Here is a 14,670-nt window from a genome sequence, read left to right as displayed (position 1 = left end):
TTTAATTTGTTTACATATTATAGTGCGTACCACTGAACTATAAATGCACGTATCTTAAAATTGATCACACGCAGTATCGTCATTTCCCGATATCCGAACCAACCTCAATTTGATTATCCAATATATTCTAATCTCCATTAACGAATCTGTTTTCGAAGCAGCCATTATAATCATATTTTCATACAAAACTGCTTTTTGCCGATTTACATGACGTCTTCCCGATATATTCGCATTAGGGTATGTTTGATTGCCTTCTATCAACAGCTTAAATGACCCTTCTTGGACAATTGTCAAACGTAAAGAAATCTAACTCTCGGTCCCGAAAAAGAGATGTCGATGTGCGGATTATTGTGAATGTAAATCGAAGTCATGTAATAAAGAAATTCCTGATCAAAGAATGATTATACACGCATATTTCAGACTTTACATCGCATCTGTTGCATGTATAAATTGAAAGCTCGGATTAGACACGGCTCCATGTGTTGCCTAGCTTGTTCTATTTCTAAAGGCATGCAATCACCTTCGGAAATCACTTTGGTGTGTTTTGTTATTTCAGTCGGTTTATTTGAAACGATTTTCATAATAAGCTGTAGTAATTTGTGATTTTGTTTTTACTGCCAATTCTGCTTAATTGTGTGCGCTTCGAAATCTAAAAACTTGATGAAAAACAAATCGTTAATTATGGATTTTTGAATAGGTCTATAGCATGATCTATTTGTTAAAGGCCTGTTAATGCAGTTTAACAATATCTATTACTTGTGTTTTAAGCTAAGGCATATTAAATATGTGTCTGATATACCAAAGATAGGTTGCCAGGCAACGAAACATACGCCCACAGAAGCTAAATCGTCCGAGCAGTCAACAAGAGTTGTCGTCAACAAGAGTTGTCGCATATTTTTACTTTTTTCAGTAATGAAACATTTATAATACATTAAAATCTGATTAAGAGTAACAACTCATTAAGTAATTATCAGAAAACCATTAGAATTTGTTTGGTTTTTATAAAGTTCTGCCTGATGCTAACGTTTACTTTAGTATACGAAACTTTTAACATCATGGATTTAGCTGTTCAAGTCATAAAAATTCATTGAAAATCTCAAGACCTTAAACTCTGTGTATCAATCTGAAGTCAATCGGATGATAACTTTAGCCTCTAGAGTGTCACAAGATTTTTCAAAGTGATCAAGGGCCATAACTCTGGCAGTAATTATTGGAAATCGCTGAAAATGAATAGACTTCTTCGTCTCATGACCTTAAACACTGTGTATAAATTTAAACTCAATCAGATATTAACTTTGGCCTCTAGAGCGTCCACAAGATTTTTTGAAGTGATCATAGGCCATAACTTTGGCAGTAATTATCGGAAATCGCTGAAAATCAATAGACCTTAAACACTGCATATAAATAAATTTAAAGACCATCGTATATTAACTTTAGCCTCTAGAGTGTCCACAAGAATTTTTAAATTGATCAAGGGCCATAACTCTGGCAGTAATTATCGGAAATCGCTGAAAATCATAGGATTCTTCGTCTCATCACCTTAAACACTTTGTATAAATTTAAAGTCAATCGGATATTAACTTTAGCCTCTAGAGCATCCACAAGCAATTGTGGACGCCGGAGGACAGGGGCGACGACAATATACGACCACATTTCAATGTGACCGTGTAAAAATAAATCACATGAATAAATCACAGATGAATAATACAACGATGATTTGAAACAAAAAATCTTCAAGTATATGCGTAAATATGTTTCCCTTTTGTCTAAATCCCATTTATAACTGTTTGATGTCCTTTTGCAGAGCAAAGACTGGTTATTTGGAATGATACCGAGAAATCACTTAAAGCTATTTCAATCAGAGAAAATATTATAAAAACAAGCCAACAGTGAGGCTGATGTCCCCCGCCGAAATTGCAAAATAAATAGATGACACATATTAATTAATCGCACATTTATTTTTTTCACTAAGTTTCATCACTCTCTATCAGATAGAATCAAGATTATCTTGTCCCAAACCATCGACAAATGAAATCGATTAGCTCTGCTTAGCTTCAGCTCGAAATGTTAATTATTGAACTCAGTCAAGACATTCACCTAATGAACATCTACATATACATCAAGTTTAAACATTCACCTAATAGACACCTATGCCAAGTTTGAACATTCTAGCTCAATTAGAAGGAGAGTTATTGTGTTCCAAAGTTTCTACCAATCAAATTGCTTATCACTCTGCTTACCCTCAGCAAAAAATGTTCATTATCGAACTTAGTTAAGGTATTCATATAATAAATCTATACACCAAGTTTCATCAATCTCACTTAATTAGAACTAAAGTTATCGTGTCCCAAAGCATCAACCAATCAAATTGCTTATCTCTGCTTACCCTAAGCGGAAAATGCTCATCTTCGAACTCCATCAAGGCATTGACCTAATCAACACATACACCAAGTTTGAACATTCTAGCTCAATTAGGAAGAGAGTTATCGTGCCCCAAAGTATCAACCAATCAAATTGCTTATCTCTGCTTACCCTAAGCGGAAAATGCTCATCTTCGAACTCCATCAAGGCATTGACCTAATAAACACATACACCAAGTTTGAACATTCTAGCTCAATTAAAAGTTATCGTGTCCCAAAGCATCAACCAATCAAATTGCTTATCTCTGCTTACCCTAAGCGGAAAATGCTCATCTTCGAACTCCATCAAGGCATTGACCTAATCAACACATACACCAAGTTTGAACATTCTAGCCCAATTAGGAAGAGAGTTATCGTGTCCCAAAGCATCAACCAATCAAATTGCTTATCTCTGCTTACCCTAAGCGGAAAATGCTCATCTTCGAACTCCATCAAGGCATTGACCTAATAAACACATACACCAAGTTTGAACATTCTAGCTCAATTAGGAAGAGAGTTATTGTGTCCCAAAAAGTGTGACGGACAGACAGACGGACGGACAGACGGACGGACCAACATCTGGCTACAAGTTGGCTACTTTGTCCCTATCCTTGTTGGGCTCACTTATTGGGTAGGTTTTCATACCTTATTGGGTATATTTTTGTCTTCTTACAATGCGACCCTTATTGGGTTGTGGGTTGTCCAGACCTGTTGGGTAACACTGTCCCAGACACCAATTATCCAGGGTGGGATAAAATTTCACAAAGCTCTTCTAATTTAAATGCGGACTATTTCCAATATGTTGCCTACAGTTTCCAACAAATTTTACTTGTGTTGTATAACCTGACCTGACTCATATTTACATCTACTGCTTAGAATTGAAACTTTGATCGCTTGTGGATCAAATTATAATTGGAATCATCCTTGAAATGTTGCCAGAGAGTAAATACCAGTAAATGATATCCATAAAGCTCAGAGAATTATTTAATTTTACTCAAGCGTGGTCACAAGTGGTCTTTCTATGTTGTTAACTAATCTGTCCATGGATTGTTGGGCTACAGTCCAAGGCTTTCATGGTTGAGTATTTCTTCCTACATTTGGTTCTTTATTGGATACAAATTTGTAGAAAATGTTAGAATACATCAAGAGTTTACAACTATGCAATCACATTACCTTCCCCTTAATCACAATATTAATAAGGGCTGAAAATCAGTAACATTCTCTGTCTACATGTAAGTGATACAATGCTTTAAGCCAAGTTTTAATCAACTGGAACTTGTTACTTAGGGCAAGGGAAATTAATAGGGGTTGAAAATTCATTTAACGCTGAGGAATGATAGGATTTTTGGTCTACTGGTTAGAATGCTTTCATTATAATAAGCATTGTGAATGGTTGTCAATCAAAGTGAAACAGCAAAGCAAGTCATGTGCTGTCGGATATCTGAAAGTGACATATTCATCACATTCAATTACTATATATAATGGGTTTTTTTTTTCAAAATTTTATTGATTAAAGATATGAAATTCAAAAGCGTTTTCAATAAAGCAGCTACAGTACATGTACAAAGGTATTACTAATACACAAACTGGTCAAAACCACTTTAGAAGACCTTTTTTCATATGTGAGGTTGTTTGCATGAGATGCCAAAGAACTTTCTCAGATAAGTCTGTATTATATTATGAACAACAGATTTGAAAGGATCTTTTATTATCTATTTTTGTACATTTCACATATTTGTTATGTTACAGATTTTTTTCCCATTGTCAATTTGACGAAATTAAAGCATGACCCTTGACATCCGGACAATTTTATACTTTGTTGTGTTCGACATCAAATACACTGCACAGGCATGTTAAGCCCAATTTCTAATAAATATTGCACTTTGTATTTGACTGTTGCATTTCATCAAGCTATCAGATTGATGTGACTATGGCATTGGTGGGGTTAATTAGAATAAGCATCAAAACTAGATATATTTGAAGTTTATTTATCTGACAGGAAATATAAAAGAGTATAAAATATGTCTTCACTATGTTATATAATAGTGATTTATGACACTTGTATGAAATGTGTTAAATACGGCGTTGGCATGGTAATATACTCTTGTTTTGACTTTGTTGAAGTCATTTGTTTTGCTATTTTAGTATTTTTATCGTTTTTATTTTTATGTGTATATGCAATTGAACACAGCAGAGTATAATATTGTCCGGATGTCAAGGGTCATGTTTTCTTATTTCGGCAAATTGACAATGAGACTTTAAATAACATCATAAACTTGATGAAGTATCATCTTCAGCCTGCATGTACATTCACTTCTTTTTGATCATGTTCCAGACCTTTTTTTTCAGAGTTTCCCAACTCCTTCTTTTCAAAAATTTACTCTGTTTTATAATGTTTTCACATGCTTCCCGCCCAGGAGTGGCTTTCGTTGCAAAATATTCTTTGAAGAAGTGTCTTATTTCCGTCTCTTCTTCCTTACTCCATCTTACTCTAGTACTGACTGTAATATAAAAAAAATTTAAAAAAAGTCAAAAAAGTGAAAGATAAATGCTCATAAAAAAGCTATGGTAATACTCCAAGTCAGTCTGAACTAGCTTTTAAAGAGTTTTTTAGCCTGAGAGTAATACCCAATTACAATGGTAAATATTATAGTCAATTTTTATTAACCAAGGTTATATTTTTAAAAAAATTATTAATTAAAAGATTCTGGACTTAGTGTTGTGACAATAAACAATTATCGTTCATGCATATTTGTAATATTTCGAACTTTAATGGTGTCCATTTTGATTTCGGTAAAAGACAAAGAATTATCATTACCAGGTGCTCATTTGTACAGCCATTGAGTAAACCAAGTTTCAGATTAAAAGTCAGTCATTGCCGCAAGTGATTTGTGTGTTTAATATATCAAGATTTGACTCTACATAAATATGAAAATTACCATTAGTACTCCTTTTTTTTTTAGGGGTATGATCATAATCGTCATCTTCATCATCATCGGTGAAGCTGAATTCATCCTTACCAGCTTAAAAAATAATAACAATAATAATGAGAATAACAATTGAAGATTTCCTGTTTCATTTTTACTAAAACAAAAGGCTCCCCCTGTTGGCAAAGCTACAGTTCAACCTTGTTTACCTGATTGAACATAAGAATGAGAAAAAACAAGCGTTATTTATTCCCTTATGTTAAATGATAACAAAGTTAAAGCAGCTATGTTGAAGATATCTCACTTTCCACAACCTAAACTGTCATAAAGTTGACATTGACAGCGTTTGACAATCATCAGGCCTTCTTATATGGTAATTTCCGGTTGAGGTCATCACACTACCGTAAATTTAATGACTTAACATTTGTTGACATAATCTAAAACGAAACCAATTCAATCCAAGCCATCGGTTCTCTTTTTTTAAATTATAATTGTACGAATCTATTAATTATATATTACTCTTTCATTTTATCTTCATATTAGCGTGTATTTAGGTGGATTTAAGGACAAACTCGTCTTCAACATAGCCGCTTTAAGCTCTAGACACAAAATTATTTAAAAAATAGTGTTAACCCCTCAAATAACAGGTCACATGCCCCAAATTTTGTATGCGACACATCTTCTTCTGATTGATACATATGCCAAGTTTCATTTACTTATCTTGAATAGTAACAAAGTTATGCTCCGAATAAGTTGACAATTTAAAAAAATGAAGACTATAAGACTCTTTCATATGTGATGGGGGTGGATAGGGAATTCCTCCCGAGGGGGTCATAAATTGGCGTAAAACCTGAGGCTTGCCAAGGTTTTTACCCAAATTTATGATCCCCGAGGGAGGAATGCACTAATCCTTCCCCATCACATATGAATGAGTCTTTTTCTCTCATATTAAAACATTGAACTGCGCTCAAAAGCGTCCGAGATGGTGTCGTATTCCGTCTTTTTTAAAACAGTTGTTATTGACATTTGTCACGCCACACTGAAATAATTACGCTACAAAAAGAAGTTCTGTGATATTTAAAACTAAAGTGGTCTAAAATGGCAACATTCACAAATGTTACGCACTATATTTTAATATATTTGTTAAAAACAAAATAAAAACATCAAAATCGATTGAAGTTTCATGTTTTGTGTGCGTTCCAACAAACATATCACTACGGATGTGACAGGTCATGTAAGAAAGACTCATGTAAGAAAGACCGGGGTAAGATAAGAATTTCCTATATACCCCAAGACCCTGGATACATATATCTTACATGGCTAGATATGAGAGAAAATTCTTTCTTTGGTTGACTGTCCAATTGAGACTTGTAAAAATCATGAAAATTTGGCTTGTATGTGCTGATGGGAAAGATCTATTTGGGCTGATTTTAAATGAAAATGATTTGATTTTCATGTTCACTCTTCAAAGTTTTGGCCGTTTCAATTTACTATCTAGAATCGATAAATTTGTATTTTAAAGAATTTGAATAATTCAGACAAAAACTTTTTATATCAACCATGAAAGAAAAATTTGTAAAAACTTACTATCATTCATAGCAGGTTGAAAATCATCGTCTACATTATCGTTATCAAGATCCAAAGCCTCGGTCAAATCTTGTGTCGATACTACAAAATGAAGACATATAAATTTGATAGGAGTTATTTCGAATCAAAATTAACAACTTGCTTTAACTTAAACCAATTATCATATTTAAATTTCTATTAATTTACAATACAAATAGTCTCTATTGTCTCTTTAAATCAAATTTTAGTATGGTATATGGATTGATGGTTATCTGAGCCCTGTACTTGAATTTTGAAAAAGGTAATTAACAGCTAATTCAGCATAAATGACACAAATTTTCTCATACATGTAGCTTTTGCTGAACCCTGGAAATGCCACATGCACTTCTTGTCCAAATGAACTTTTTTTGTTCAGGAGAATATAGAAAAATGCTTACCATCACAATCATCTACTGTGTGATTAAATACTATTTCTATAAAAGAAAAAGAAGGGAAAAGAATGATTTACAATTGAGAACAAACAAACATAGTTTCTTCTGTTTTAAATTAATACATGTTGTAGTCAAGGATATACAAGAGTATTATAATTATCTTGATTCTGCTGAAGCATTCACATAAATTGGGAAAAACAACTGTTCAAGATTCTCCACTACCCTCACAAATTAACCTAGTTGTCATGATTAGTTAAACATGTGCACCCAATCTTAACTGGTCCGCTGCATTGGAATAAATTGGTATACAATCGATGAGAAACCAGCACTTGAAAGTCTTAATCTGCATATTTTTAGAATTTACTAGTTCAGACAAAGATTTTTTTTGAATAAATACAACCAATGGTTCTTCCTGGAAGATGTTTATGACCTTTAGTTTCATCTGTTAATAGTAGTAAATGTAACTTACATGTTATTCATATTCATAAAATGCATTTTATGTTCTAAATGTGGTAGAAATGATATAGAAATACTAACCATTCAACTGAATGTCTTCTAGTCTTTTTCCTGCATATTTGGAAGTAAGGTTAAACTCTTGCATAAGCATCAGCTTTGCCATATCGATTCTCTCAATTAATCCTGAAGTTTGTCTATAATGCACTCTATGCACATCCATGGAGTGCCCCAAATGGTTCAGTAACCATTGTTGTTGGTTGTTGCTTAGATCGAATATCTGCAAAAGAAAATTTCCACTCTATACTTTATATGAATACTTGTAATAATTTACTCATTTTGGTAGTATGAGCATAACAATAGCAATCGTATCAAAAATGTTTGTGTTTCACTGGATGACAACTCCTTCTGAAAATTGCAGCATTTATTTTTAATCCAAGTTCTAAAAAATTAATCGATCTCTCAGATTAACTTGGGATTCCTTTTCGATTTATAAACGTTGACTATAGGCGCGGTGGTGCGATGATGTCAAAATGTAAATAAGAGCACAGAATATTTGAATGCTCATAGATTCGTGTACAATTGACTGAATTTGAACAATGTCAATGTCAACTTTAGATCAATTATGTTCTCCAGCCCAAAATATCCACAGTATAGAGGCTTTAATAAAAAATAACATTATACAATTAGGTCTTATTCTTACTTGAGCAATTGTAGCTGTATACTTGCGCATGTTTACGCTTGTAATCTTGTGTGGTTTTGATAGTTCAATTTCTTTGCATAACGATTTTAGGCTATCATAAGCTCTCAATACACCATGTCCTGTTAAGTATATAAATACAGTAAGTTAATAAATGAAATTATGAAGTACCTTGTGTGCAATCCTCAATTGTGATTGGTCAATAGCTAAGCAATAAATCACCATTGTATTGAGGAAACTCATAGTATGAACTACTCCAGACACTAAATTGACATACTATTTGTATTTTTGAATGCAGCAGGGTCGATTTCAAAATTGTGGGCCAAAAGCATTTTTGGGGTAACCCGGGAAGTATTGCCCAAACAAAGTCCATTCTAAAAGAAATATACAAAATACTTATAAAATACATTGATAAGTTTTGCACAGTATTCATTCAAATTAGTCATATAGAGATAGATAGCACAAAAAGAGTTGGTTATGAGATTAGGCACCTTTATACAGTTTTACATTGACAATATATTAAAATACTTGAAGCCAATAAAGTTTAGACGTATCTTACTCAAGTGTTGGACTTGGACATAAAATTGTCTAAATTTCTTGGCTACATTCGTCATTGAAAATATTTTAACAGACAGAATTTCATTGTAGAATACTTGAAGCCAATAAAGTTTGGACATATCTTACTCATCAAGTGTTGGACATAAAATTGTCCAAAATTCTTGGTTACATTCTTCATTGAAAATATTCTAACAGACTGAATTTAATTGTAGAATACTTGAAGCCAATAACGTTTAGACATATCTTACTCATCAAGGTTGGACATAAAATTGTTCAAAATTCTTGGCTACATTTGTCATTGAAAATATTCTAACAGACTGAATCTGATTTTAAAATACATGAAGCCATTAACGTTTGGACATAGCTTACTCATCAAGTGTTGGACATAAAATTATCAAAAATTCTTGGCTACATTTGTCATTGAAAATATTCTAACAGACTGAATCTGATTTTGAAATACTTGAAGCCAATAAAGTTTGGACATATCTTACTCATCAAGTGTTGGACATAAAATTGTCCAAAATTCTTGGTTACATTCTTCATTAAAAATATTCTAACAGACTGAATTTGATTGTAGAATACTTGAAGCCGATAAAGTTTGGACATATCTTACTCATCAAGTGTTGGACATAAAATTGTCCAAAATTCTTTGCTACATTCGTCATTGAAAACATTTTAACAGACTGAATTTGATTGTAAAATACTTGAAGCCAATAACGTTCGGACATATCTTACTCAACAAGGGTTGGACATAAAATTGTCCAAAATTCTTGGCTACATTCGTCATTGAAAATATTCTAACAGACTGAATCTGATTTCAAAATACTTGAAGCCAATAACGTTTGGACATTTCTTACTCATCAAGGGTTGGACATAAAATTGTCCAAAATTCTTGGCTACATTCGTCATTGAAAATATTCTAACAGACTGAATCTGATTTTAAAATACTTGAAGCCAATAAAGTTTGGACATATCTTACTCATCGAGTGTTGGACATAAAATTGTCCAAAATTCTTGGCTACATTCATCATTGAAAATATTCTAACAGACTGAATCTGATTTTAAAATACTTGAAGCCAATAAAGTTTGGACATATCTTACTCATCAAGTGTTGGACATAAAATTGTCCAAAATTCTTGGCTACATTCGTCATTGAAAATATTCTAACAGACTGAATCTGATTTTAAAATACTTGAAGCCAATAAAGTTTGGACATATCTTACTCATCAAGTGTTTGACATAAAATTGTCCAAAATTCTTGGTTACATTCTTCATTAAAAATATTCTAACAGACTGAATTTGATTGTAGAATACTTGAAGCCGATAAAGTTTGGACATATCTTACTCATCAAGTGTTGGACATAAAATTGTCCAAAATTCTTGGCTGCATTCGTCATTGAAAACATTTTAACAGACTGAATTTGATTGTAAAATACTTGAAGCCAATAACGTTCGGACATATCTTACTCAACAAGGGTTGGACATAAAATTGTCCAAAATTCTTGGCTACATTCGTCATTGAAAATATTCTAACACACTGAATCTGATTTCAAAATACTTGAAGCCAATAACGTTTGGACATTTCTTACTCATCAAGGGTTGGACGTAAAATTGTCCAAAATTCTTGGCTACATTCGTCATTGAAAATATTCTAAGACTGAATCTGATTTTAGAATACTTGAAGCCAATAAAGTTTGGACATAGCTTACTCATCAAGTGTTGGACATAAAATTATCAAAAATTCTTGGCTACATTCGTCATTGAAAATATTCTAACAGACTGAATCTGATTGTAAAATACTTGAAGCCAATAACGTTCGGACATATCTTACTCAACAAGGGTTGGACATAAAATTGTCCAAAATTCTTTGCTACATTCGTCATTGAAAACATTCTAACACACTGAATTTGATTGTAAAATACTTGAAGCCAATAACGTTCGGACATATCTTACTCAACAAGGGTTGGACATAAAATTGTCCAAAATTCTTGGCTACATTCGTCATTGAAAATATTTTAACAGACAGAATCTGATTTCAAAATACTTGAAGCCAATAACGTTTGGACATTTCTTACTCATCAAGGGTTGGACATAAAATTGTCCAAAATTCTTGGCTACATTCGTCATTGAAAATATTCTAACAGACTGAATTTGATTGTAGAATACTTGAAGCCGATAAAGTTTGGACATATCTTACTCATCGAGTGTTGGACATAAAATTGTCCAAAATTCTTGGCTACATTCGTCATTGAAAATATTCTAACAGACTGAATCTGATTTTAAAATACTTGAAGCCAATAAAGTTTGGACATATCTTACTCATCAAGTGTTGGACATAAAATTGTCCAAAATTCTTGGCTACATTCGTCATTGAAAATATTCTAACAGACTGAATCTGATTTTAAAATACTTGAAGCCATTAACGTTTGGACATAGCTTACTCATCAAGTGTTGGACATAAAATTATCAAAAATTCTTTGCTACATTCGTCATTGAAAACATTTTAACAGACTGAATTTGATTGTAAAATACTTGAAGCCAATAACGTTCGGACATATCTTACTCAACAAGGTTGGACATAAAATTGTTCAAAATTTTTGGGAAATCCTTACCTTATAATTCTGCACTATGAGGAGAGCTGTTTCAAAAACAGTAACAAACAATTGAATCAACCTGCAAGATAATGATTTGCATTCAATCAAGTATTAATTCTAGAGTTTATACAACATGCATTATCCTAATCCCTTGAAATTTGCCTCTCTGAAACCCTAATTTGACCAAAAATAACAATACCTCGGAGCACCCAGTTAATTCAATTTTTTATTGTTATTCTTGCTCGCAGAACACTACTGAGAAGTAACCAAAAGCTCAGCATACCTGACCTTGCCACTCGTTGCTGCTAGATGAAATGTGTCTTGAACAGAAATATGTTGATCTACCTTCAACTACACAGTGCAATAGTTTTCTAAAAGTCTTTGTTACGTCGTTCTATGAAATTAGCGGAATGGATGCCAATGAATAAAGTTTGGACATATCTTACTCATCAAGTGTTGGACATAAAATTGTCCAAAATTCTTGGCTACAATCGTCATTAAAAAAATTCTAACAGGCTGAATCTGATTTAAATATACTTGAAGCCAATAAAGTTTGGACATATCTTACTCATCAAGTGTTGGACATAAAATTGTCCAAAATTCTTGGCTACATTCGTCATCAAAAATATTCTAACAGAACAAAATTTTAGCTCAAGATTACATGCAATCAATAAAGATGCATACCTGTGAAGCTATGTCTATATCTATAATCTTCCTTCAATTGTGAAAGCAACATTTAAATCCCAACAAACACAAGCCACAATATAAAGTGACACAAGGTCAAAGAAAATTAGCCTAGGAATCTGTATTTTTTGAACATATTTGAATTTGAGAAAACAATGAATATCCATTTTTAATGTTAAACACAGAATTTCTCTGAACTGATAATGTGAACAGTGTTCAAAGACAAGATACATTTCATATGTTAACCAATCCACACACATAAAAAGCAAAATAATAGTAGCCTAGACATTACAAGCATGGCGAAGACGCCATTTTGTCACATATTATTTTGATTGGTTTGTATTTTTGCTATTTTGGACAATTTTGATGGTTACACATTATTCTTCAACATACAGAAAGTAGAATGTTTATTTAAAATGAATACATGATCTACCTTTTATCTAATGAATACCATTAGAGAAAATTAAAGCAAAAATGAAAATAAAACACAACTTACCAATTTCCTCCTGGTCTTCCAATACCCAAGAAGGTATGGACTCAACTGCAGCTGCCTGATTGGCTGAAAATGAATCAGCTTACCCATAGATCATAAACAACCTTGACCTTTACATTATTAGGGAGGGAAATTCAATTATGAAGAAATACACGTATGGACACATATTGATGGACATACTGGGGTCCGAACCTTTCTTGGGTTTTTCTTCTGAAATACCCAATAATGTCATGAAAAACACATCCCAATTTCAGTTGTTCTTGGGTATACCCAACAAGTCCCTAAGTACCCAACAAGTGTCCATTGTACTAAAATTTGACCCAACAGATAGCCATTCGTAAACACGGACAGACAGACGGACGAACCCATTTTAATAGTCCCCTGCTTTCTTCGAAAGACGGGGGACAATAAAGGGTGTGTGGGGCATTAATAATGATACACACCAAATTTTTTGTATAAAGATATGGTTTGTCATGTATTTCAATAAATTTCACAATATTTGTTATGTATTCTATTCACACCATTCAAAGTTAAATCCGATATGTAAAATTGCATGAAAGAATTAGGCCACTGCCTTTATAGGAATCTATTTAGGCAATAATAATTTATTGCTGCAGTTACCTATTTCGACATATTCACTATATTTTACTAAATTTCACTATATTTGTTATGTATTCTATTCACACCATTCAAAGTTAAATCCGATATGTAAAATTGCATGAAAGAATTAGGCCACTGCCTTTATAGGAATCTATTTAGGCAATAATAATTTATTGCTGCAGTTACCTATTTCGACATATTCACTATATTTTAAAGTCATAGTTTTAAACTTATATAGCTTCATTTTCAATATTTCTGGTCATTTATTATTCTATATTGAGTCCCACGTCATGATTTTTTGTAAAAAGAAACTATTTCAGAACATCAGTAATTTCTAATACACCTTTGATGTAACTTTTTTTCTTTTTTTTTATAAACAATATTTTGATGTAATTAAAATATCTATAGCTTATGTATGTACATAATCCATTGAGGTGTTTGTGTCCCTGACAAATTACAGTTTTTAAATAGGATACACAACATATCGTTATTAATTTACAGAGTCATGACGAATTTTAAATTTTATTAAACCAAAGTCGTCGTATAATAAGACAATGAATGTATTGGGAATAATATTATTGTTCTGTTCTGATTATAATTCTAAATGTACCTTTGGTTTATAATATACACATTATATAGTTACAAATGTTGCCCCTAAATAAAGTCTGGCAGCAGTTATATAACATCTAGGTCAACGTTGTTACAAGTTGATGATCAGCGAAGCGTATAGTTCGTGCTCTGGTGGCAGTTTGGTGATTATAATTAGAAATGTAAATTACTATTATGTGAATTGGAAATTCCTTTTAATAATTTAACAAATCCAAGAAGAACAACAAACAAACAACAAATAATCTGTTAATATTATTTGAAAAGACTTTAAATTTTCTAATAAAAGGATTTTTTTGGGGGGGGGGGGGGAGAAATATGCTGTAGAAAAATATCATAGTCCTATGATTTAGCAGTAGTCCAGGTAGGCTATGATAATGTCGGCATAGTAGCACATAAATCTCTCCTTTTCAATGCCATCACATATTTCTTGGCCTTATATTTCTTTGAATAATTTGAATAACAACTTGATAACGTTTCCCCGTCTTCACCCTGCACCAGTGATGGGATTTTGCCTGTACATTCCGGACTTGTCCGAATCTTTTTTCCAAACGCCCAAAATTGTCCGACCAGGAATATGCCCAATCGGACATCAAAACATGGTGAATAATATTCAAAATTCCAAAATTAATATAGTTTACTGAGTGTATAACTACCAC

The 14,670-nt window shown here is 32.5% G+C and overlaps 1 protein-coding gene across 1 annotated transcript; it reads right to left on the bottom strand.

Annotated features, from left to right (window-relative positions):
- Nucleotides 1-4,090: 4,090 nt before the first annotated feature.
- Nucleotides 4,091-13,094, bottom strand: LOC126808789 (uncharacterized). The gene is made up of 8 exons (XM_056103550.1): nt 12,809-13,094; nt 11,647-11,707; nt 8,480-8,598; nt 7,861-8,056; nt 7,330-7,365; nt 6,914-6,994; nt 5,339-5,422; nt 4,091-4,900 (listed from the first exon to the last, which is right to left on the bottom strand). The coding sequence occupies exons 3-8, from the start codon at nt 8,507-8,509 to the stop codon at nt 4,710-4,712; spliced, it is 618 nt and encodes a 205-aa protein (XP_055959525.1). The 5' UTR covers nt 8,510-8,598; nt 11,647-11,707; nt 12,809-13,094; the 3' UTR covers nt 4,091-4,709.
- Nucleotides 13,095-14,670: the final 1,576 nt, after the last annotated feature.

Source organism: Patella vulgata, chromosome 1, assembly GCF_932274485.2.
Source record: "Patella vulgata chromosome 1, xgPatVulg1.2, whole genome shotgun sequence".
NCBI lineage: Eukaryota > Metazoa > Mollusca > Gastropoda > Patellidae > Patella > Patella vulgata.
Note: the sequence above shows the minus strand (reverse complement) of the source record. Positions and strands in the feature narration are given on the sequence as shown.